This window comes from Tenrec ecaudatus, chromosome 7, assembly GCF_050624435.1.
Source record: "Tenrec ecaudatus isolate mTenEca1 chromosome 7, mTenEca1.hap1, whole genome shotgun sequence".
In the NCBI taxonomy this organism is placed as follows: Eukaryota; Metazoa; Chordata; class Mammalia; order Afrosoricida; family Tenrecidae; genus Tenrec; species Tenrec ecaudatus.
In genome coordinates, this window is record NC_134536.1 from 124,368,017 (window position 1) to 124,393,773 (window position 25,757).

The 25,757-nt window shown below is 47.3% G+C and overlaps 1 protein-coding gene across 1 annotated transcript in view; it reads left to right on the top strand.

The window, feature by feature from the left end:
* Positions 1-887: 887 nt before the first annotated feature.
* TNFRSF21 (TNF receptor superfamily member 21) overlaps positions 888-25,757 on the top strand; it is an 86,304-nt gene continuing 61,434 nt past the window's right edge. The window contains exon 1 of the mRNA XM_075554997.1: positions 888-1,417. Within this exon, the coding sequence (XP_075411112.1) occupies positions 1,319-1,417 (99 nt within the window). The 5' untranslated portion in view covers positions 888-1,318. The remainder of the gene's footprint in view (positions 1,418-25,757) is intronic.

The following is a 25,757-nucleotide window of genomic DNA, read 5'->3' on the forward strand; positions in this document are numbered from 1 at the left end:
TTGCCAAGCCCCCAAGCGAAGGTTCAATGCAGTCATTGTGGGCGTGGTGAACATGGTCTCTGGGTCCCAACCCTCCCTCCCCTCTCCCCTCCCACCTTTTGATGATCTCTGGTGTCTCCCACTGATAAGGAAGTGTGTCCTGTCTACCATATGACTCTACCTCTCCTTTGCTTTAGTATTCCTTCCACCGTCGTCGTCTCCCTCTGGGCCCGGTCTGTCTAGCTAACGCGTCCATGGTTGCCATAAACTAGTTTGAGGAGCCCTCGTGGCACAGTGGTTACGAGTGGGCTGCTAACCACGAGATCTGCAGTTCAAAACCACCAGCTGCTGTGCGGTGGAAAGACAGGGCTTCCTACTCCTATATAGAGTTAGTCTCAGGAATACACAGGGCAATTCTACCCTGTCCTTAGGGTCGCTATGAGTCAGAAGCAACTCCATGGTAGTGAGTTTTGAATTGCAGGCACGTGCGTGTGCGTGTGCGTGTGCGTGTGTGTAACTCTAGCTCTGTGTTCTCAAACTCCTGCCAAGTTTGCCAACCAGTGCACAGGTCTCTTTCTCACAAGGATGACTACAACGACGACGTCGGTTGTTTTCCACCATCCCATCAGAAGCAATTGGAAGGCATCTACGCAGATGTGGCTCGGTGAAATAATTTACTGAGAATATATATAAATTAGGGGGGAGGGGTGCCTTTGGGTCAGGGATGTTAAGGAACTTCGTGGCGCTTTTCCTGGCGTTACAGACAGCTGCAATTTCTCCAGCGAACGCCAAGGGGCGCCCTCAGCCTCCGGCTCCCGCCTCCCTCGTTCTCCGCGCACAAAGAGCCCGGCCTCCTCCCGGGTGACAGCACAAAGGGCCGAGCCCCCGCCCCTTCGGCGCCACCACGTGTGTCCCCGCGCCCGGCGGCCGCCGAGCTCAGTCCCTCGCCGGCCGGTCTGGGCAGCGGAGGAGGGAGGTTGGCACGGACCGGAGGCTTCGCTATGGGAAGTTGCCCCTCTGCTCTCTCGCGCCCAGCCCTCCTCCCTGGGGCTCCGCAGCGGCTGTCGGAGGAGAACACCGGGAGGCACCGGCTGCAGCCGCGGCTGCTTCTCCCCGCCCGGGCGGCCGCGCCGCTGGGCAGGTGCTGAGCGCCCCCCGGAGCCTCCTGCACCGCCTCCCTGCTTTGCCCGGCTGCCGCAGTGCCCATGGGGTGTTGGAGGTAGATGGGCTCCCGGCCCGGGAGGCGGCGGTGGATGCGGCGCTGGGCAGAAGCAGCCGCCGATTCCAGCTGCCGGGTGGCCGCGGGCCCCGGCCGCCCCTGCAAGCCTCGGGCTCAGCCATGGGGTCCATTGCCAGCGGCAGCGCCGCCTGCCTCGCCTCCTGCAGCCGCCTGGCCGGCCGTGCTGGTGCCACGATGATCGCGGGCTGCCTGGTCCTGGTAAGCGCTCGCGGAGCCCGGCGGCGGCGGCGGCGGCGGCGGCGGGGTCGGAGCCCGGCTAGCTGCGCTCTGCACGCGGGGCGGGTCCCCGGGTCGGGGCTGCTGGAAGCGCGAAGTCGGGCTGGCGGGGTTCCCGGGGGCTGCAAGCAGTCAGCACACTCGAGGGCTTGTAAGGGCTCACTGGGGGCTTCTGCAGGGCCCTGTGGGGGTTCGGGCACGAAGGGGGCTTGTTTTTGCATCCTGGCTGCGCTGGGGGAGGCTCTAAAGGTGGCCGCCTGGCTCCCTGCGCATTTCGGGGTCTCACGCCCTGCTCGGCCCACCTTGGGGGGGGGGCAGCCAGCCCACACTCGCTGGCGGCCGGCCCCTCCGCGTGGTGTGGGACCCAGGCTGCGGCCACCGGCGCCTCGGGCTCCTCGCGGCCGCCGCTTTGTTCAGCTGCAGTGTCATGTCGGGATGCTACCGCAGTGGAGAGAGAGGTACCGGGTGCGCCGGCCACTGGAGACCGCCCAGTGCCTGGGCGCCTCTCGCTCCCCAGCAGGGCGCCAGCCGCCCGTTCCTCTGTCCCTGCTCCATCTCTCCTCCCTCTTGGCTCTGTGGGTCTCAGTGTCTGCAGGCCAAAAACCCACAGACCCACTCCCAGGCGCCTCAAAAGCGCAGGCACCCAGCCAGCCGGGGGCACTGGCACTCAAACGCGGGGGAGGGGAAAAGAGCGAGAAAAAGGAAGATCAGGTCATTCTCCACTCTCACCGGTTCCCCCACTTACCTGCGGCTGGACAGGTGATCCTGCACTGTGGTGTAGGTGCTCCATCAGCATCTAAGCTGCATCCCCACTGGGCCGTGCTGGGGACCTAGCCTTCCGTCATATATCTGGTTAAAGCCTGAATCCATTCCTGACCCAAAACTTATCCCCAACTTCCCCAAGTACCTTACTGGGGTGACTGGTGGGAGAACATTTACGTGAGATGAAACCCTTGTGCCACCTTACATGCCCATGTCAATCCTGTGGCCCTACAGCGGGGGGAGAGTGGAGATTCTCAGTTAATAATAATAATAATAGAACAAGAGTCTACCTTCCAGGCAGGGCTATGTAAAGGAAAAGGCAAGGATGCTGGATAGGAATCCTCAAAGGCCCAGTGCCTGGCTAGCCAAGATCTGCTTAGACCTCAGAGCAATGCAGTGGCTGTGGCCAGACCATTCACTGGACAGGCACTCTGGGTTCCTGTGTTTGTTCTAAAAGGAAAGGAGAGCCTGAAAGCTTGTGGCCCTTAGCATTTCAAATGACACACGTCCCAGTCTCCATTGAGGCAAGTATGCCCATTTGTAAAATGGGTAAGCACGGCGTCTCTCTCCTGAAAACAAGGGTGACGAATGGTAAGCTGTAAGGTAGGTTGTCTCTTCTGGGTTATGACCCTTAGCTAAACAGTCTGGTGGGGAGAAAGCTGCATCCAAGTCCAGGGATCCTTTCAGTGGAAGTAGACATAGCCCCGAGTTTCCTTCCTCAAGGCTTTAGGCCTGTCGCCTATCCCATCACGTGCTCGTCAGGTCCCTCCAACCCATCTGATTAGTAAGCACCCATGGAGGCCACTCTCAGATTAAATCATCCATACATGATTCCACTGATTTTTACTTCTGAACATGAGATGGTGTTACTGTTAGGTGCAGTCAAGTGGTTCCGATTCCTAGTGACCTAGATACAAGAGATCAAAACACTGCCCGGCCCTGCACCGGCCCTGCTACCATGGCTATGTTTCAGCACATTGTTGCAGACCCTCTACCAAGTGAGATGTCCTTCTCCAGGGTCTGGTTCCTCCTGATAGTGTGTCCAAAGTCCGTGAGACCAAGCCTCACCATCATCGCGAGTAGGGAACCTTCTGGCTGTACTTCTTCCGAGACAGATTTGTGTGTTGCTCTTTCAGCTCACAGTGCATTCACTCTTCCTCCCCAACACCGTAGCTCAGAAGTATCAGTTCTTCAATTGGATTCCTTGTTCTGCTTTCCCATTGCATAGGAGGCCATCGAAAATGCCATGACTTGGGTCACATGCACCTTAGTCCTCAAAGTGACATCTTTGCTTTTCAGCACTTCAAACAAAGAGGCCTTTGGTAGCAGATTTCCCCAATGTAGTATTTCATTTGATTTCTTGACTGCTGCTTCCAGGGATGTTGAGATAGGTGCTTAAAATAAAAACACCAAGCCCACCACCATCTAGTCGATTTGATGCATAGAGATGGTATATAGATAAGGTTTCAGAGGCTATAAATCTTTTTGGGAGCAAATAGACTCATCTTTCTTCCATGGAATTTGTGCGTGAGTTTGAATCACTGACCTGTGGTTAGCCATCTACTGCTTAAAATAATAGGGCTTACAATAAAACCCCCCCAAACAAACTCTCTGGTATTGAGTTGATGCTGACTCAGAGCGACCCTGTAGGAGAAGGCAGAACTTCCCCGTGGGTTCCCGAGACTGGAACTACAGGAGTAGGAAGCCCAGTCTTTCTCCTGAGGAGCAGCTGCTTGGTGGTTTCAAACTGCTGACCTTGCAGTTAGTAGCCCAACATGTAACTACTATGACACCAAGGCTCCTAGGACTTAAAATAAGGTTTACATCAATCAAAGGGCAGGTGGCTGGAACCAATAACTTTTAGAAAGGCCCTTTTGGTAAGTCATTAAACTCAGCTTGCTTAGAAGCTGTGCACTGGACTTGCAGGTTGGCTATCTGAAAAATGAACTCTATCCTGGCACATAGACCCAGTAAAGGGTATTAGGATTCCTTATAGTTTTTATTAAAAGGAACTACTGAAGCCTATGGAATGGTCTGGGTTTGACTCCTTCCTTCTTGTGGGTAGCTGAGCATGCGTGTGCCTCAGGGTCTTCAAGGACTATGTCCTAACACCAACCGGTGTGGGGAGGCATGCCCTCTGGTTTCCCCATCTTCCTTCTGCACGCTCCCATCTTCAGGACAGGCTTTTTTTACCGTGTGAGACAATGGTCTCGTCGACGAATGTACAGGTGTGTTGACACAATGGATGTATGCGTGGATTGACACAATGGATGTATGCGTGAATGTGTGCATGTTGTGTGAGCCCCTGATAAAATGATAAAAACAAAAACAAATGGTCTTCCTGAAGCGCTAAGGCTCTTTCTGTTCCAGGGAGTCTTGGCCATGTGAAACTGACAGAAAGATACCGGGTCCTGGAGCCAAGGTCAACACAACAGGGTGCTCACAATACTGCTAGCTGGAGGTGGGGAGTAGTTAGTGACTGTTCATAGAGGGCATCTAGGGGGAAAAAATAACACCTTGATAAATTCTGTGCTTTTAATTTTTTGGCTTTCAGCTGCCCCCTTCCCTTCCATATATGTGTGTAGATACACATGTGACTATTATTATTATTTCTTTACAGTTTGGTGTGTCGTGACAGGCTAATTAAATCAAAGAGAACTTATGATAAGCTTGAAAAAATCCCAATATAACTACTGTATCATAAAATATTGGATAGACAGATAGGTGATAGAGAGAGCGAGCAATTTTCCTGCCAGGTACTCTAGATTCACTACAGTATTCCATGAAGCAGGTGGTAAGCGTATTACCTCTCTGTTACAGATGAGAAAGTGGAGGCCTAAAACATTTGTGTGAGTTATTCTAGGTTGGGCAGTGAGCAAACAAAATGATGGCTCCAGGGCGGGACCCAGGGTGTCAGAGTGCTCAGCTCGGTGCTCTGTTCCTCCTGTGTCCCAATGCGGGTTTCACAACCTCCACCAGCTAGATGATGAAATGCAACGGTGGCGGCCGAGACTCACTGGGGGAAAGTTGAGCCTGGTTCCCGGCAGAACCGGACTGAGAATTGCCGGAGAGCCTTCGGAAGGACGCGGTCCTGCCCCTTGCAGGCCCGTCTTTGGTGAGTGGAGGCATCTGCGTGACAGGAGAAAGGAAAACACAGATTGAAAGACAAAATTGGATGTGTTCCCGGCCAAACGTCTGGAGACTAGATAAACGAGACCCTTAGGTTTGTGCCCGTGTTCAAGAGTGATAATGGATTTGCCCGGTGCGATAGAGCGCAGTTGGAGAATGTCCTCATGCTCACAGGGAACTGGCTCTGGACAGATGTAATATTGACAGTCAGGCCATCTGAGTAGCCAGAATTGATAAGGAAATGGGTTCCGAAGTTTGGGCAATGGATCTTCTGTGTGTGGGAACCCTGGCGGCACAGTGTGTTAAGCATTGGGCTGCTAACCAAAAAGTCCGTGATTTAAACCCACCGGCCACTCCTCAGGAGAAAAATGAGGCAGTCAGGTTCTGTGCAGATTTATAGCCTGAGAAACCCTGTGGGGCAGTTTACTCTGCCCTGTAGGGTGGCTGTGGCAGTCTGCATGTTTTATGAAGCAGAGAGAAGCGGACCATTTACTGTACAATCCTGCCTCGCATGCTTGCCTAGAAAGTACTGTTTGTGTTTGGCAATGCCATTGAGACTGGACATCTCGCCGAGTGTTGCCATCTCACGTTCACTCCCCAGGATCTTGGCAGTGGACTTAGGCTGACCGGGCAGGCAAGGGGCTTGGCTACTGGGGAACGAAGTCCCAGATCATGTTAGGGCTGGGCAAGTGCAGGGAGAACTTTTGAGTTGGCATTATAACTGAATTTTATCTAGACGAGATTGACCCTTTCCATTTCTCCTCAAGACCACAATCTGAGCAGGAAAAACTCAACTGCTCTAACATCCTGCTTCTTTGTCTTCATTTTTGTTGTTGTTCCTTTTGGTCGGTGTGGAAAAGAGACTCAGTTGTGGAAGTGCTTTATTTGTGGTGTGAACAAACCTTCATGGAGTGCCCTTCCTGAGCCAGGCACTGTCCTGGGCGGGGATGTGTTTGAATGTGGGTCTTGTCCCCAAGGTACAATTTATTCGATTACTCAAAATCTACATGGTCATCAGGACTGCTGGCGTTTCAGTTGCTTGTATTTAATCAGTGGGAGAATGGAGGTACACAGAAAGGAATATCTTGGAAGTATGGACGTCACCGTGGCTGCTGCTGGTTTGCAAGTCAGAGAGCTAACACTCCTCCAGCTCAGGATAATGGAGCTCGGACCTGAGTGCCATCGGACAGTGACCTTGTCGAGGGGACGGCGGGACCAATGCCTGCACTGCAGTGTGGGGTTCCTGCCCGGCACTGGGAGCCTCCTCTCGCTCCCGTCAGAAGGCGAGACCGGGCTCCACGTGTCTAAAACTATACTCCTGTAACATGGTTGAACCTGCCTTAGGTCCCATCCACAGCAGAGAAACTTCCAGTGTCAATAAACCACGCAAGCCAACCAAATAAGCAAGCAGGAAGTGCCTTATGATACGATTCATCTTCCTATAAGTTGAGAGGAAAAGCGGGGACTCAATGGATGTGCTCGGCTACTTCTCTAAAGGTGGTTAGTTTGAAACCACTCAGCAGCACCACAGGAACAAGGTCTGGCAATCAGCTCCTGTAAAGGCTACAGCCAAGAAACCCCGGTGGAGCAGTGCCCTGTGTTACCTGACACCATTATAGCCACGATGGACTCATTGGCACCTACGAGCTGAATTTGCATCGAGTTCATCATCGAGCTGGTGAAGCTAAAGCATCAAGCCCCTGGCCTTGGAGCTGCGTGCAGAGTGACCCTGCAGGACAGGGGAGGACTGCCCCTGTGGGTTTCCAAGACTGTCACTCTTTACAGGAGCATAGAGCCTCGTCTTTCTCCTGAGGAGTGGCTGGTGGTATCAAACTGCTGGCCTTGCAGTTCGCAGCCCAGTGCAGAACCACGATGCCACCAAGCCTCCTTACTTAGTGCCACAGAGTCCAGGACAGTTTTCAGATGGCTCCTGTGTCCAAGTGTGTCCTTATGGGACCGGAACAGTAGGTGCGAACGACTGAACTGGTTGTGGCGGGAAGGCTGCGGGGTTCCTATTGCATAGATCAGAGCGAGGTGACGCCACCCTCCTCCCTCTGCCTCGTTTGCAAAGATGGGAGGTAAAACCTCTCTGCAGGCTCCATAGACAAGGTCGAGATTGGTATCCCTCAGGCCCTTCCTAAGCATGCATGTCAGCTATAATCGACTTAAGCTAATATTATTAGCTTTTTCCTTTCTTTCTTTGGGTGACGGGAAATGGTCAGATGCATCATCAGACTGTTCAAGGGTCAGGATGAAGTGAGTGGCTTTGTCTTGCCTAAATGGCACTGCCGATTTTCCAGTAAGCATGGCCAACCTGCTGGCTTCTTCCTCCGAGCAAGCCTGGCAAGTCCCAGTGATGTCACGCCTCCCGCAACTTCCTAACTCACACAGATGAGAAGCCCAACGGTCTCCCGAAAACCTTCTGGCCGGGAACATGGGGGCTACAGAATGTTCATGGAACAACGGGATGAAAAGCTAATGGAATTTCCCCCATGAACTTCTGGAAGCCTCCTGGGACTTCTGTTTGAGAGGGTGGAGCCCAAAGCCATAGTGGGACTCAGCTTTGCCCCCAAAGTCCAAACTGTAGTTGGCATTCGAGGGAGGTTAGGCTTTGTTACTGCTGCTGCTGAGCAGCTGCTAGTCTTTTGGAATAGGGCTGAGACGATGAATAAATACTGGCCTTGCCAGTGTTTGTATTTGACAAATATATATATATATATATAGATGTAAAAATGTCAACCGGAGTCTCAGCTGGCTCATGTGCTGCCACCTGGTTCTCCCACCATCGCCCATTTCCAGCCCAAGGGGAGAGAAATTTGACCAGAGGAGCAAATGTCAGTGGGAAGGTGCAGGACCAGGGGCTGTCGAGGGGTGGGGCTCACTGAGATATAGGCCATTGTTTCCAAGTAGTAAGTGATGTCTTTTCTCTTGAGGGGTGTCCACCGGCCACTTGGAATGGGCCATTCGCCTCCATTCAGTGGCTCTCTGGGAGTTTCTTTGGAGACAACAGGTGTTGTCAGTGCTGGGAAAGGCAAGCTGGGAAGGACCTCACTTGGGGGCTGGGGTGTCTGGACTGAGAGGAGGTGAGTGGGCAGGCACTGAGCTATAGGCCGTTTTCTTTAGAATATTTAAAAATGATGTCCTAAGGCTTTTCCCTAAAGTATATGTGTATTTTAATGGAGGTGGGCTCTGCAAGCTAACGGGGCAGTTCTTCTACAGTTTTTCACATGCTCCATTTCACACTCTCCCACCAGAACTGCCTGATGGGAGGAACCCTGGTGGCACAGTGGTTACAGCACTGGAGTGCTAAACTGAGGGTGGCCAGTTCAAATCTACCAGCCACTTCTTGGGAAAACGATGTGTCAGACTCCTTCCATACAGATCACAGCCTGGAAAACCCTACTGGGCAGTTCTTCTGCATCCTAAAGGGTCACTATGAGCTGGAATTGCCTCGTTGGCAAAAAGTTTGGCATGAGTTTTTGTTTAATAGTCCCAAAGAAAAAAGGTCCCGGCAGTGTAATGGTTAAGAGTTTGACTACTCAGCAAGAGGTGGACAGTTCAAACCCACCCAGTGACTTTATGGGAGAGAGATGTGGTGGTCTATTTGCATAAAGACTATAACCTAGAACTATTTCTGGGGTAGTTCTACTACGAATCGAAATTCAGTCGTATGATTCATCACAACAACAATAATACAGAAGCAAAAGGAGTTTCCACGCAAATGGCTAACGTGCTCACTGCCAACGGAACAGCTGAAGGTTTGCGCTCACTCGGGGGCACTGGAAGAAAGGCCTGGTGATCTACTGTCCTCCGAATTGGCCACTGAAAAGCCTATGGAGCAAAATTCTCTTCTGACATGGATGAGATCTCTGGGAGTTGTACTCCACTCACAGTCAACTAAAGCTAGTACAAAGGCAGTCCTTGTGGGGCCAGCCATGAACCTGCCCAGGTGTTGTCTGAAGACCCCTATCTTTCAAGACTCCCAGTCTGTGTGGTCAAACATCAACCCCCGTTTACAGATGGACAGGCAAATGAAGCTTAAGAGAGGTTATGGTCATCCAGCTGGTGACTGCTCTAAAGGAGATTCAAATCTAGATCAAGGTGGCTTGGTACACCCTTTTTCTGCCAAGTTGTGGGTAAGGAATGGGCCGCCTTAATTGACCAGAAGTTTGTTTCCTGTTAAAGGAAGACTTTTCCCGGTGGGTTGGATGTTGTCTTTGCATCCAATGAGCGGTTCTGCTCCAGGATGGTGCTAGGAGGTTTGTCAGAGTAACCTGTGTACTCGGATTGAAAGGGGAGGGCGTGGAGTCACTGGCACACATTTTCCTATGGTGTGATTCTGACGGGCAATGGTGCCATGGGGAAGATGGAAAGGTACTCCCGCAAACTGAAATGTTCTAAATAGGGAATGGATGCTTTGCTTTTCCGCTACTTGGGTCATTTTGAAAAATATTTGCTTAGTGAGTAAGAGTGTGGCATGGCTTCTGCTTAGCAAAGGAGTTTCAATGCACTTGTCCTGAGAACTTCGGGGGCTTCTTAATTATTTGTATAGCTTGCATTATCTGATAATATGATTCCTTTGGCTAACATTTCATGTCAGGTCTCTTAGAAACTGGTGTAATGTCTACAGGTGTGGTGTTTGTATGTGACCTATCACAGGGTTACACGTCTTCTTTACCCATATGGGGTGTTTTGAGTCATAATCTATTTGAGGTCAAATGGTTTATAGATTGTTGACATAGAGGAGCATGCAGAAGCGTGAAAGATGAGAAGAACTGGTTTAATCCTTCCTTGATTCTGGAAAATATGTTCGAATTCTGGTCTCTCAAAGCACCTTTGAGACAAAATCACCATCTGATTTCATTCTAGTTCCTGCCGGATCAGGCTAGGCAGGGTTAGAATTGGTGCAGAGGACTGCACAGGGAGAAGGAGATTCAAAGACAAATGAGATAGGTTTGCAGATGAATTTGCCTGCTTATGATTCTTAATCCTTGCTCTTTCAGTACAACTCAGAGTCTACGGTCTCCTCTTGGCTTTAAATCTTAGTGTGTACTTGGTCCAAGAGAACTGACAAGAATGGATGGACAAGGTTTGTGTGTTGTTCTCTCTTCATTTAGAACGCACAGGGGCCAATGTTATTCCGCTTTATTGTTTTCGCAGACAACAGACCATGCAGGTGCTATTCATCTTTGTTTTTCTGGCTCAATGTCCCGGCACACAGTAGTTAAGTGATAAATGGTTGTTGAATGAATTCCAGTAGGATCTGTAAACTAGCTACTGTTCATTCTAGACAAGTTGAAGGGCAGCTGGAACTTGAGCTATCCACCTCAGTAATTTGATCTACAATTCAAGAGGATTTGAATTAAGAAAGAACATTTCGGATTTAAACAAGTTGGTAGGTAGCAGGAACTAGCGGATATGAAATTCTTTTTATGTGTCTTCCCAATTCACTTTTTTCCTTTAACAGTGTACAGACATTCATGCATGGCTAAAACCAATGTGTGTGTACCTGCTTGGGTTCTGTTTTTCTGTGTAGCTATTTTCTGTTGTTTTTTTCATTCATTGGATAAATATTTATGGTGCCTCTACCAAATCTCAGATGTTGTTAGAGTCTGTGAGTATGATAAAAAGACTATTCATGCTCCCTACCCTCTTGAAATTCATGGTTTATCAGGGAGGACAAGAAGAAGCCACATTTAAGAAAGAGCCAGCCATGAGATCGCAGAAGGAAGGATCTTCCAGTCTGAGGAAACAGCACGTGAAAGTGTCCAGAAATAAGAAAGAATCTACACAGTCAGGGCATGAAAAGAAGTGCATTGTGGGTGGTGCTTCCGTAACTGAAGGGAAGAGTCAGGCAGGGACTAGCTCCAGATCTTTGACCAGGTCATGTCTAAAGCATGGAGTGCTGGGATATCACTCAAGTGCAGTGGGATGCAGTTTCTGATAGGACTCGAATTTGGTTTTCTAGAAAGATCGCTTTTGTTGCTGTTTGGAGAATGGGTCAGAAAGGGGGAGGCATGAACGCAAGCCTTGTTGTCAGGTGCCTGCAGTCTTCTCTCCCCATCGGAACCCCGTGTGGCAGATTTAGAATGACCGCCTAGTAGGCTGTAATCCCTCACAGGAATAAGCCCTGGTAACACGGCTGAAATTCAACCCTGGGAGAAAGATGAGACGGTCTGCTTCCATAAAGATTTATATTCTCGGAAAACCTAGATAGGATTCTGTGAGTCCGGATCAATTCGATGGCAGTGGGCTTTAGAAAAAAATCATTACAGGTATAGATCACCCATGGGTCCTTTCTCTCGTGGAACCACTGGGTGGCCTCTCACTAGTAACCTTTCAGTTAGCAGCCTAGCAGTTAACCAGTGTGACATCAGGGTCCCTAGAATCAAGAGGCCTGTTGGAGTCTTTTGACGTAGTGTAGGAAGAGCTGATGCTTCTGGGGTGGTGCCAGTGAGCGGGAGGATGCTTGCTGGGCAGAGCTGAGGGGTTTTGGAGGGATGACTGACAGCTTACTGATGGTGAGGATATGAAGAGTTGAAAAAAAAAAAGGAGTTATCAAGACTGACGCTGAACCTCCTAGCTTGATCTCTCAATGAATTTCTCCCCTTTTCCAGATAAAACGAGTGCTCTTTGAACGGAAGGCGGGGAGAGGAGTGAGTGGGACAGGGGAGTCTGACATATTTGGGTTTTAACGAAATCTGAGCTGCCTTCATGGCGCCCCATTTGAATGCGCAGTCTTGCTCTGGCGGCCAGCGTGTTGGGCCGCCTTCTGTTGCCCAACGCTTGGGTGGTTGTTACTGTTCTATCACTGCAAGCAGGATGAATGGAGCTGTCTCTGTTCAAACCAATTCCCCTTTCCTTTTGGGTCATTTCCATGTGATATATTCCCCAACGTGGATGTGCCAGGTCCAAGGAAATGAATGAATGGTTTTATGGGTCTTGTTGTATATTGCCAGATTGTATTCCGAAAGGCTGAATTAATTTATAGTGCCATCAGCAACTTACAAATGTGCCTTCTACTCCACAAGCCTGCCAAGCCTGGGTTTATATGTGCTGCTCTAATATAGGTATGCAAAGTTTCTTTCTGGTGGAAATTTGCATTGTTATAAACTTAACTGCGCAATGATTGCCTTTGAAATCCCTCATGAAGCCCACTCAGCAGTCCTAGCTATTGAGTGGAATTTCTTTTAATCTCATTTGCATCGATTCTTTATATGTTTTAGACTTTATGGTTTTATGAGCTGTGGATGGCATTTGTTTTCACATTCAATATTATGATATTTAATAGAATAAAAGATTTAGATTTATATATTTAACCCCTTCTTGTTTTCCCCTTATCTATCTGTTCCTGTAAAGATTTATAGTCTCAGACACTCTATGTGAGGTCTCTATATGTCAAAATCCTAGTCAACCTATAGGGTAGGATAGGTCCCTTCCCCACCCACCGTGGGTTTTCGAGGCTGTAACTTGTTATAAGAGTAGAAAACCTTATCTTTCTTCCAAAGAACAGCTGGTGGTTTTGAACCAGTGACGCTGTGGTTAGAAACCCAACAGATAACCACTGCATGCACCACAAGGACTCCTATGAGTGGGAATCAACTCAATGGCAGTGAGTTTGGAATTCTGGGTCTGAATTGACTTGAAGGCAGTGGGATTTGTTTTGCCTTGGCTTTTGTTCTTTTTTGTATCAGACTTTTTGTAGTTACTGTCCCTTCATTTTCATAGGAATGGCTCGTTCTCTTTTTACAGATGAAATGAGTGTTCTTATTTCCTTTGAAGTGTTGGGATCATTGATTTTTCTGGACTTCAGTGCCAGGTTTGTGGTGAAGGCAACATTGGAGTGTATTACACAAAGTTCATGTCCATTGCTTGAGTAAAGGCTTGTATGACCAAATACAAACCTTTTGGGAAATGAGAGGTTCAACCAATTCTCTTTTCTGCAGCCCTTCTGGAGCTGTCAATGTTGTTGTTAGATGCCACTGACGTCAACTCATTGTGGTCCCATGTGACAGAGTGGAACTGCCCCCTAAGGTTTCCTGGACAGTGGAAGGAAAGCTCCAGCAGTCCCATGAGATGAAAACCTTGGGAACTCTGACCATCCGCAGGTGTCCCATAGAGCAGTGCTACTCTGCCCGCTCCAGTGCCTGTGAGAAAGAATCCACTCGTCCCACACAACAAAAAGAACTATCATTACAGAAACAGATCGCCAGGCCTTTCTGCCCCTTAGCTGCCATGGCTTTGAAGCCCCAAACTTGGTCAGTGGTGGCAGAGTCCTTAACCTTCACCACCGGCCCCTTATTTTTATTGTGCTTTCAGGATAGAGGGCTATCATCAGGCTACTCTCATAAACGTTTGAGATCATGGATGGTTCAACTCAGCTGGGTGGTTTATATTTTCAATGTTGTGCGGCATTTGATCGCTGTTGGAACTACTTAACTCTACTTTTGTACTGCAAAAGCAGCCCTGGGTAGGAACTAGGGGAATGGGTGTGACAGTGTCCCAATAAATCTTTATTTGTGGACACTGAAATTTGAATTTCCTATCATTGTCATGCTTCCCCAAATGCTATTCTTCTTTCAATCTCTCCACTCATATGTTCTTAGTTCCTAGCTCAGACAAAATAGACAGCCCTCGGGGGTTGACCATCCTGTATTAAGAGCCCTGGTGGTGTAGAGAGCTATGGACTGGGCTATGGACTGCAAGATCAGCAGTGAGAGTCTACCAGTTGCCCTGTGGGAGGATGTGACTTCCTGTTCCTATAAAGGTTTATCATCTTGGAATTCCAAAGGGCACAATTCTACTAGGCAGTCGTAAAGGCTCGCTATGAATCAGAATCAACTCAATGGCAGTGGCTTTTGTTTTTCAGTTCTACTGTAGAGCATAGATTTATTAAAATTTGTAGAATTAGATAAAGGAGACTTACCCTGGAAAGTGCTCATTTACATTCTTCCCCAGTTGTCTAACATCACCGTATTAATAGTACATTCTTGTCCGCTTTTATTTTCTCCTTTGCTCTATACTAAGTATGTTTTATACTTATTTTTGAAGATGCCAATTGGCCCTTTTTATCTTCTACATTGTAGCTCTGCACTCTATTTCATTGGTTTGTTGTGTCGTATGCTTTTAGTGAAAAGATCCCTGATAGTATAGTGGGCTATGAGTTAGGCTGCTTACCTCAAGGTCAGTAGTTCGCAACCCACTGCCACTCTGCACGAGAAATATGAGGCTATCTGCCCCTGTGAGGATTTACAGCCTTGAAACCCCGTATCGGGTTGTTATGAGTCAGAATTGACTCGATGGCAGTGAGTTATTCTCTTAATCTTGTGTCTTTGAAATTCCTAAGGAATTGCATGGTTCTCAGAGACTGGATATTTGCTTTTTAAATGGGATGATGTAATTTCAAGAGAACGAAGCTACAATAAGTCAAGGGAACGATAATGAAAAGAGCTAACATTGACAATGAAAAGAGCTAACATTGATGGGCACTTTTACTACTTACACTGCGTGTCCCATAGCGACCCTGTATGAGCGGGACTCTTATTTGCTGGCACTAAGTTTGGTTTTTTGAACTGTGTGTCAGACTCTTGGTGGCTCCGTAAGTTAAACGCTGGGCCAGGTTAGCTGGTTTGAAAGGGAGAGAAATTAGGCTCTCTGCTCCCAGGGAAGCCGGATGGGGGCAGTTCTCCTCTATCTTTTAGGGCTCCTAGGGTCAAATCAAAACGATAGCAGTGAGTTGATAGTATGTATCAGGCGTGTTCTACCTGTATTACACATTAATTCTCAAAACAATTTTATGAGAGTAGATGCTTGGATTATCTCCATTATATAAAGAGGAAACTGAGGCACAGAGCTGAGCTGCTTGCCTTATACAGCTGGGCAGACCCAGCAAACTCAAAATAGACTGTGCTAATATTTTCACACTGGCCTTGCTGCTCCGACTGATGTGTCCTTGGTTTGTCTTGGTTTATAAGCTCTTCTGCCTGTCATGAATGATGGGTGCAGAGGAATATTTCCCTATACCTATCCCAGTCGTAAGGAGCCCTAGTGGCTTTGCCATGGTAAGCATTGGATTGCTAAGTGCAAGTTTGGCAGTTCAAACCCACCTCCCTCTTCTCAGGAGCTAGTTGAGACAATCTACTCCCATAATGATTTACAGCCTTGGACATTCTGTATCTGGTTGCTAGGAGGTAGGTCATGGTGGGTTTTTATCTCAACCGTAAGGTGATGCTACTCAAGCCCACAGGGTCTTGAGGAGGAGGAGGAACTGATTTTACAGCAACGCGTGTTTTTAATCGCATTTGGGTTGAATATAATGCCACCTGTGAGCGCCGCGCTCTGAACACCTGTGTAGACGGAGGCCTTAGCCACAGGCAGTCACTGCAGACGGGAAAAGAGATGCAGTCTGAGCTCCAAGGACGGCCATCGCCTGCATCGCAGCTTCCAGGGAAAACCGATTCCTCCTGCCCGGTGGTTCTTACTTTCCTGACGGTCCTGTGCTTGCCTCCTTCCCCACATAGAATTAGCATATTTTGCCAGCTTGAAAAACTGGCCCTGGCTTTTGCCCTAGTAACAGAAGATGGTTTGGGTGTTTGTTTGGGGGTGGTGGTTATCCAATCAGAGGGCCTTGTAGGAAGCACAGGAGTTGATTGGTCAAGTTATGTCACATAACTGCAACCAGTTATGTCTGTATTCTGTGGAAGGCTTATCCTTGAAGCTTTCCTCTTCGTGTACCCCCCACACCCCAGAGCTAAAGAATTTCTGGCAGCCATTGCCTTAATATTACAAAGTTAATAAGAGGCGCACAATAAAATGGTCAGCACTTCTGGGGGGTGCTAGCTTTTGAGGCCGTTTGATCCTGTGTTAGAATGCATTGGAGTCACCATCTCAGGAATAATGTCACAGCCTTTTGAGTTTTTGTTACCTCCACACGGAGTTTCCTTGGAAAAGATGAGCTTGGTGCAGTATTTGGGGATTAAATGCTCTGCAGTGAGCTCACAGCAGCCTCCCTGCTTGTCCATTATAAACACTCACCACGGCATCGCTGCCTTGAGTTGGCTCATTTTATAGTCTAAGAAAACATTCTTAGAGCTTGACAGGGAACAAGAATGACAGTGCAAGGCTTATTTTTTATGGTTGAGGCTGTGGAAAGGGAATTGTAAAGACTGATGTCAATATTCTAGCATGTAGTAGCACTTCTGGGTGCTTCTTCCCCAAATCTGGGTTCAGAAGTAGCAGGGACAGGACAGAGTGGGTGCTGGGGACCCCAAACCAGCCTATCTGGCCGATACCTCAGAACAGGGGTGGGAACTTCTGGCCCTGGGGTCCTATTAGGCCCCCCAAATCATTAATACCAGATGTTATGTGCTTCAAGAAAGAGAAGCGACTTCAGCCATCACATTAAGGGTGAGTTAATGAAATGTTTGACCACAAATGGCAAGCTAATCTTTAAGTTGATAATTTTGTGGATGGCAAATAATGTTACAAATATCCAAATGGCCCTTGACAGAAAAAAAAAGGCTCCCTGCCCCTACTCTGGAGCTACCTCTTCCCGCTGGAAACTTCTTTGTCCTGATCTGTGTCTCTCAGTGTATGCAGGGTGCACCTGTGTTCTGTGGACATCGGGCTAGTGCAGGGCACGGATATTGCAATATCGGAAATGACTTTGACTAAATAACTGAAATGTGAACTAGAAGGAGCCTACCTAGATAACTTCTGGGGAATATCTTGATACACTGTGTACTTCGAAGCAAAAAGTTGGTGTAATGTTTTTTTTAAAGAAGGGGTTGTTGTCTAGAGCACGCTGCTGAGCATAAATCCCGTGAGTCAGTGATGGACTGAAAGCCGAGTGATGCCTTCGCGGTCTTTGGAGATGAGATGAACTATCTGCTCGTGCACTGGAGGGCCCCCGAGGGCTCTCCGTCTTCACAAACTGTGGCTATTACTTTGGAGGCTCTCCTTTATCGCACTTGGGTTCATTGCCTGTGCTTGTCTTCAGCAACCTCCTCCTCCACCACCCATTCATCTGCTGCTTCTCATTATTTATGGCCTGCAGATCCTTTCATTTAATCAAGACATGCTTGCCAGGAATCTCATGAATCAGGTGCTGTCCTGGGAGGCTCCCATAGCGACCAGCCTGTCAAGTAGACCCAATCCTTAGCCTCACGGAGCTTGTGATAAAAATACACGTCACACAGATCGGTGCAAAATTATGGTGGCCACATAGGGAAAAACTAAAAATTTGAAAAATGGGAATGAAGAGCGATTATGGAATTTGTTTAACATCCGGAGGTGCAGGGATTGAGAGGACGTCCCTTCACTGATAAAGAGTTTGCCTTTCATGTGCAGTCACATGCGAAGCCGTTGAGAAGATGGAAGAATCAGAGGTGGTGAGTTGGGACGGGGTGAAGAAAGGAAGCCAAGAACTCAGCTGTCATTGCTCGTCTGTCAGAGGCAGTCCGAAGCTTCCAGTAATTGAGTTCCTGGGGCTCGCAGTTTTTCCCGTTTCTTTTGACTGCTCAGAGCAGGGGTTGATGGATTTTTGTTTTGTTTTTGTATCAATGGCCTCATAGTAAAATACGGTATTTTAAGTTTATGAGCCATGCAGCAACCATTCCATCTGCGTGTACAGCCTGAAAATTGTATGTTGTTGTGTGCCCACTTGTGGATTCCAACTCGCAGCCGGCCTCTTGGACAGACCATGACTGCCTCATAGGTTGCTCAGGTTGTAACGGGTGGCATAGTGTGGTATGAGTTGCCCTGCAAACTGCAAGGTCAGCAGTTCAAACCCACCAGCCGCTCCTCAGACAAGGCTGCCTGCTCCCATAACGAATTACGGCCTAGAAACCCCACAAGGGCATGTCTGCCCCTTCCTACAGGGTTGCCGTGAGGCAGAGCCCACCTGATGGGAATGAGTTTCGTTTGGTGTAAGTGTTCATAGAGGAGTTTCTGGGATCACAGGAAAATCTCCATAATTCCCAAAGGAATTCCACCATGGGGGAAGCCCTGTGCTCCCTGGAAGCCAGAGCTCAACGTAAAAGCTAAGTACACTGAAGTTTCTTAAACTTGGAGCTTGTCGGCTCAGAGGGGGCAGTGATGTCACTTCCATGAAGATCAGCACCCCCCAAGGCTGTTCATGAACCCCCTTCACCACTGACCAGTGACCTCACCACATCGATGCCCTCCTCACCCGGCCACACAATGCACTAGTGGACACTCCCTGACCCTCATCCTAGAAAGACTCTTTCTGGGCCCCTGCACCCACCCAGCCAGCCTCATCTCTTACCTCTCCAGCCTCTGGTGGCCCTGCATGGATAGCAGGCAGCTTGATGTAGGTCTCCTCGCCGCCCAGCACAGATGCCACCCTCCCCCTTTTTTTTTTTATTTGAAAGAGTTTATTCTTTTTTTTACAGATGCCCCTTTCAAGCAGGTATTTTCCCCCTTTATGCCTTCTTCCCTTTTTCTTTTTCCCATCTCTGGTGCCAGCCCCCTCCCCCCACACCCCTACCCCCAGGGACAAACCACAGTCCACCTCATCCCCCCCTCTCATGGACAAGCTTCCCTCCTCTGCACAGCAAACACACACAGAGGCCAACACATCAAAGAATCAGAAATTTCCCTTTACTTCCTCCTCCCATTTGGCCCCACCACCTTGTGGATAAGCATGCCCCTGAGGCAGCCGGAGGCCACCAACACCCTCACACATCTCGACACACCCACCCGAAAGTTTCTTTTGGTTTTGTTTTTTGTTCGTTTTCCTTCTGTCTCCCTTCTGCTTGCATGCCCCTGAGGACACAGATCCACCAACCTTCACACTGCCATGGCAACAGAACTCCACACCCAAGCTATGCTCCCTTTCGCTGCTCTTCTGTGCCCCTTTAAGCCTTTCCCTTTTTACTTCTCCTATTCCTCTTCTTTCTCCTTCATTCTCTTTTCTTTTTAAATCCTAGTCTCTCTCTCTCTCTCTTTCTCTCTCTCTCTCTCACACACACATACACACACACACACACACACACACACACACACACACACACACTCTTCTGGTTTGATTGTTTGCTTACACTTTCCTCCTGTCCCAACCACTGTCTCTTTCTGTTCTCTCTTTTTCCTCATGAAACATATTTGCATACTAATTCTTACTGCCCCTCGTTTTTCTACTATTTGCACAAACCTCTTGGTCCATTCAGACAGCCCTTATTATTAATTATACATTTATTTTGGTTTCTTTCTTCTTCGCTCACCTCCCCCACTTGTCCATCCCGCCCCCGTTACAGTCCCTTCCCCACTAGATGTCATTTGTCCCCTATTCGTCCTCTGGTGCCATTTGACAGAGCCAAGCACCCCTAGAGGACCCAGCATCCCATTCACCACTAAAAGCTGCACCACACTGCCATGGAAACAGCAGTCAAGCACAACACACCCCAAGAATCAAGAAAACAAGCACAAATAACTGAAAATTACCTCCAATCAATGGAGTATTCTGAAGGAAAAAAAAAAGAGGCCTTGGAATTATCAGAAATATAATTCAGAATCGTGTGTACGTGCCTTCAAGAACTGGGGGGCGGGGGGTTCTCGTGAGAATTACCGAAGGACCTGAAATACTAGAAACCCTATACCAAAAGGCATACCGGAGACACACATGAGATAACAGAATTAGACAGCATAGTAAAGGGCCCTAGAATGGAGGAAAAGGAAAACTGGATCCGTGAGCCGCAAGCACAATTCCTTTGGCTATAACCGCTGACAGAAATACTCCACAAAAACTGCAAAAGAATCCCAAGGAAGCCTGAGAATGATGTGGGCACCATTAAAAGAAACAGCCTATGTCTCCTTGGGATCCTAAAGCAAAAAGAAACAAAATAATCCACAGAGAAAATAATTGATTATGGAGGAAAATTTCTCCAACATCATAAAGGAAGAGAAAATCACTATTCAGAAAGCTAAGAGAATTCCAAACAGAATAAATCCCAAAAGACAAACATCACGACATATCGTAGTCAAACTCTCCAGTTTCCAGGAAAAGGAGAGAATCCCAAGTGCAGCTGATGAAAAACAAAGAGTCATCTACAAAGGAAAATCAATAAAAAGAAACGTGGACTTCTCAGCAGAAACTATGTAGGCAAGAAGACAATGGAGCGATAAACATAAATTTCTGAAAGGAAAAACCCTCCTGATCAATAATTCTACTTCCAGAAAGATTATCCCTCATATGCTAAGGAGAAATGAAAGTATTTCCAGGCAAGGAAAATCGAAGGCATTCATAAAAACAACGCCAACATTATAAAAAATATTCATGGAAAGAAGTAAGAGACACAGCACAAACAGACATATGCTCTCCCAAGTTCCCTGCTGCACAGTTCACCATAGAAAGAAGCTGAAAAGAGCCCATACAGCCATTTGCAGAACAATGGATAAAGAAACTCTGGTTACGTACACATGATGGAATAGTATGCATCCCTAACAAGCAGTGATGAAACTATGCAGCAACTCATGACATGAATGGACCTAGAACCCATTACACTGAGCAAAGTTAGTCATCACAAAACGACAAATGCTGTGTGCAGTCATGGCTGTAAGTATAAATACCAAGACAAAGGCAAGCATCTGTTCTCAGGTTATATAATCTTCTAATTGGTCTCCAAGGCAATGAGGTGGTATGCCTGCCTTTAGCGCACGATCCTTATGCGCATCATTCCTTTATTTGCATATCTTGAAAAAACAACTCTATCAGAAGAGACCTCACATCCACTGGAGTCAGTTTCTCATGGTTAGGGGAGAAGGGGAAGACTAGTGAGCTCCTGCCACACAGCACTGGTCCACAGTCACCCCCAAGGCAACAGACAATCTTACAAGGGTGCCCTGTGAACTTTAATGGAAATCCAAGTCCAACGGTTGGGTGGGGGGTGTCAGGATGTTTGTCTCAGAGAAGGTGTCTTCACATCTGTTGGGGGATAAACCAGGAGGAGCAACCTGTCATTGGGAAAAATGGTAAACATTGCTTAGCTAGACCCTTCCCCTGGGGGAGAGAATAGGTCCTGTACTTGTTTCTAGTCAGGCACCTTTGACCAAGCTTCTTTCCAGCCCCTAGTGCCCCAGGCTGTGTTTTATAGACCATTGGGACTTTAGACTTTGTGCTTTCAAAGTGCGCAGCATTCTTCATAGGCCACGTTAGAAGGATCCAGTCTGAAAGCGTCACTGATCGAACTAGACTTTAGCTTGAACACACCTTCAGTTACTTTCCATCACCCAGAGCTCTTATGTTGTGCAAAAAGGTTGCTAGCTGAAAATGGCAGAGGTTCTCGTCCACCTGCAGTGCCTTGGAAGGAAGGCCTGGTGATGTCCTTCTTTAAAGAAATCAACCATTATTTTGATGTCTCTGAAATAGGACAGGGACATACATGAACCATAGATACATGGAGGAATTTTGAGCTCGAACTTAATCATAGTCCTAATCGAAGAACAGTTAGTTCTCGTGACATGGCCCCGCTGGATACATACCCTCCTGAAGATATCACTGAAGATATGGGTGTTATAACAGTGTGGAGAAGAAATTGGATGATGTCTGACTATCAGAAAGAATAGCATTTGGGTCTTAAACCCTTGTCTTCAAACAATCAGCTCTCTATGTGGGGTGTCAGTGAAGTCCAAACGGAGGAAGCATCTAACCTCAGTGGTCTAAGGTTGTAAATCATAACATCCACGTTCAGACGAGAAACTGGAATAGAGCTTACATTCTGAGCTTCTGGTTTGCAGAAGGCTATGGATGCCGGGGAACGCCCCAAATCCATCTGCCGAATCCCCACATGAATTAAGCTTATGGTGAAACCTCTCTTACCAGTGACCAGCGATATTGTAAAGTGGATTAATGCAGAGGTAGTTAAGTTAAAATGTAACCTCTTATCATTTGTCCTCCCTTTCAATCCATCGTAAATTTGTTCTAGTTTTTATTATTTTCTGCTTTCCTTTGCCCCTGAGGGTTTTCTATATTTTTTGTTTTATTGTTCTTGTCGTGGGTGTGATTTTCTTTAGATGAAATCCAGGATATGTAAATCTATAGAGATAGTAACTTGATTAATAGTTTCTTAGGGCTTTGGCAGGGGAAACTGGTGGAAAATGAGAAGCTAAAAATAATGGGTACAATAATGAAGAAAATGTTCAACATTGATTGTAGTGATGGAAGTAGATGAATACATCTTTCTCCCTCAGAGTGGCTCGTGGGTATGAGCCTCCATTCTTTCAATTAGTGGGCAAAACATTTTACCATTGCAATACCAGGCCTCCAGAAGAACCTAACTAGATATAAATGAATGTCTGTCTGTGTTCTAATCCTTATGTACAAGAAGAGGTAGTATGTGGGATTTAGTTTTCTGCCCTCACCCCAGAAGATGCTTTGCTTATTACTATTAATTTCATAATTCATTAATTTCAAAACTTCAGTTTTGAAGTGGTTGAGCAAGGGAGGAAATGTAATCAATGTGCTCTCTCTGCCCTCGAGCTGCTTATAATAATAAAGGGAAGATAAATATATACCCTTATGAGGCCATTAGGAAGCATTACAAGACAATGTATAATTATCTACCAAACTCATTAACAGAAACAGGAAATGTGACCAAGAAGTCAGCTCATGTGCTTGGAATCTGGGTGGCTAGTAGTTTTCAAAGGCATCATTGTAAATATAAACTATCCCAGGCTCCCAGTAATTGGCATTACATACAACTTAATCCAATTAGTTAATTGTACGGGTTAGTAGAATGAGGTACAAATAAATGAACTTCCTGAACTGAAGGCAGAGACTGGGTGCTTAGCTGCTAACTGAAAGGTCCAAGGTTCAGTTCCACCCCGAGACACCTTGGTAGAAAGGCCAGGGGATCTCCCGAACATCGGGTCACTGGAAAGTCCATGGAGTACAGTTCTACGCGGACACACACAAGATCACTGGGCATCGTGACAACTGGTTTTCACACAAGAACATAAGTTTTCTGTTCTTAAATCTATGCCCAAATATTTGTTCTGCTCTCAGTCTGGTCTTCCTGTGTATGCTGAAAGATACAGCAGGTACGTCTGAATAGGAAGAAGCGCATGGGTTGAGAGAGTCCAATTGTGGACTGTACTGGCAGACCACTAATCACAAGGTTAGCTGTTCAAACCCAACAGCCATTCTTTAGGACGGAGATGAATCCATCTGCTCCTAGGAAGAGCCACAGAGCCTCGGAAAACCCTAGTCAGGGTCGCAATGAGTCAGAATCTACTCGTTAGGAGTGGGATGGGTATGGATTTTTGTTTTTGGAGAGAGCATTTCTCAAAGGACTGAGAGGGGCCTGGTTGTACCTGTCCATTGGCATGGGAAGGAAAGAAAGGGGAACTTGTAGTGGCCTCGAGGTGGAAGAGGGCGAGTACAGAATATAGGCAAATGGATGCACACAATGAGAGATGGTCAAGGGAACAGTAGGAGGAAGACTCGTTAAGGCCCATTCAGACTATGGAAGAGAACTTGACTGTTACAAAGAAGGAGGCAGTCTGTCTATTCCGACATGGAATAATTTCATTGCCACGGACTTGAGAGATGAACAGAAGTGAATGGCAGCACAGAATGGATGACCTTTCTGATTTAGATATGTAAAACAAACCAAAGCTCAAAGCCACTGAAGCAACGACTTAAAGCATGCATTTTGTGTGTATGTGCGAATGTACCAGTGCATGTGCGCAAAGGCTCATGAGTGGTCTGGAAAGATAGGCACCAAATTTGAGCCAAGATTTAAAACAATTTACCGTATATACTTGAGTATAAACCGATTAGAAATTTTCAAAATAAAAGTTTCAAACTAAACTTTTGAAAATTTCGGGTTGACTTATACCCGAGTATATAAGTACTCTGTATTTCCCATCAGAATTATTACAAATTTTGTGTTATAAATATAATAAATCTGTATAAAAAGGTGAAGGCACTCAAAAGTGCATGCCTCAGGAAGAGATGAAGGAAGGGGCTATTTCCAATGGGTGTTTCATAGAACCCCAGCATATTCGAGACGGAGGGGTCCTGACTCGGTTTACCTGTTGCTGTCGGACCCACCGTGATTTCAGGTAATCTGGTAATCTACCTGCAGATGTGAGTCTTTTAAAACACAATTCCCTCCAGGACAGATGAACTCCTCAGGACCAGTGGTAAGAGTGGCGATATCGGGAGGGTGGAGGGAAGGTGAGGGAGAAAGGGGGAACAGATGACAACATCTACATATAACCTCCTCCCTGGGGGACGGACAGCGGAGAAGTGGGGGAAGGGAGATGTCAGATGGTGTAAGATAGACAAAATAATAATAATTTATAAATTTTCAAGGGTTCAGGGGGAGTGGGGAGCAGGGAGGGAGGGGGAAAATGAGGAGCTGATACCAAGGGCTCAAGTAGAAAGGTGTTTTGAGAATGATGCTGGCACCATATGTACAAATGTGCTTGACACAATGGATGGATGTATGGATTGTGATAAGAGTTGTATGAGCCCCTAATAAAATGATTTATAAAAGCAACGATTCCCTGGTGATCCTGATGCTGCAAGAACCTCTTCTGTAGTTTCGTCACCTTTGTACAAGGAGAACTAAGGGCCTTCAAGAGTCTCAGGTGCTTGGGCTGTCTGTCGCCTCTTGTAATTCTCACCAGCTTGCTTCCTGTTTTGGTCATCTCCCTGCAGGCATCATCTAAATGTGTTTTTTATGCTACTTGGGGGAACATCCTTAAATGCTAATTTTTCACCTCATCAGTCTCCTCCTTAGCTACTCATCTTTGTGAATGGTGGGGCCGGAGGCAAAAGCTCTAGTTTTACATTACGATTCTTCAGCCAGTGGAAAGAAAAAGAATTTGTCTTGCGTTCCATCTGTGTCTTTGTAGAGATAGGGCCGCTACCACCTCTACCTCCTCTCCCTAAGGCACAGATGGGTGTCTCTGTTTAGCCGTTATCTTTAGAGTTGGGAGACAGCTTAGAGGTTCGTCTAGCTCAGTAGTTTTCAAACTTGTTTTTAGCAGTGCAGTCTCCTTCAGCTGAAATCCTATTTGGAAACTACACCAGACAATTGGCAACAGGAGCTGCTCTCTTTGAGCCGTCCTGAGGCCTCTGAGCCCTGCGTTCTGCACTTCCGTCTGGTCTCCACCCAATGGGCAGCCCAGAGAGCTCTTGAGTCCAATGTAAAAATCACCGGTTTGTTCCTCCACACTTAGATAACCGGCAACCAAATCCAGGTGATTTGAAGCACCAAACCAACTGCCTTCTTTCCATGTTCAAGGCCAACAGCCTAGTCCAAGTTACCATCAGCTTTAACCTTCCAGTGGACTTCTTCTCTATCCCCTTTTACCTTCCAGCCAGAGAAATGTTTAAATTCAAAAATCTGATTAGCCCTTCTTTTCTTTTCTCATACCTAACTCACTGCCACTCAACTCTGTCCAA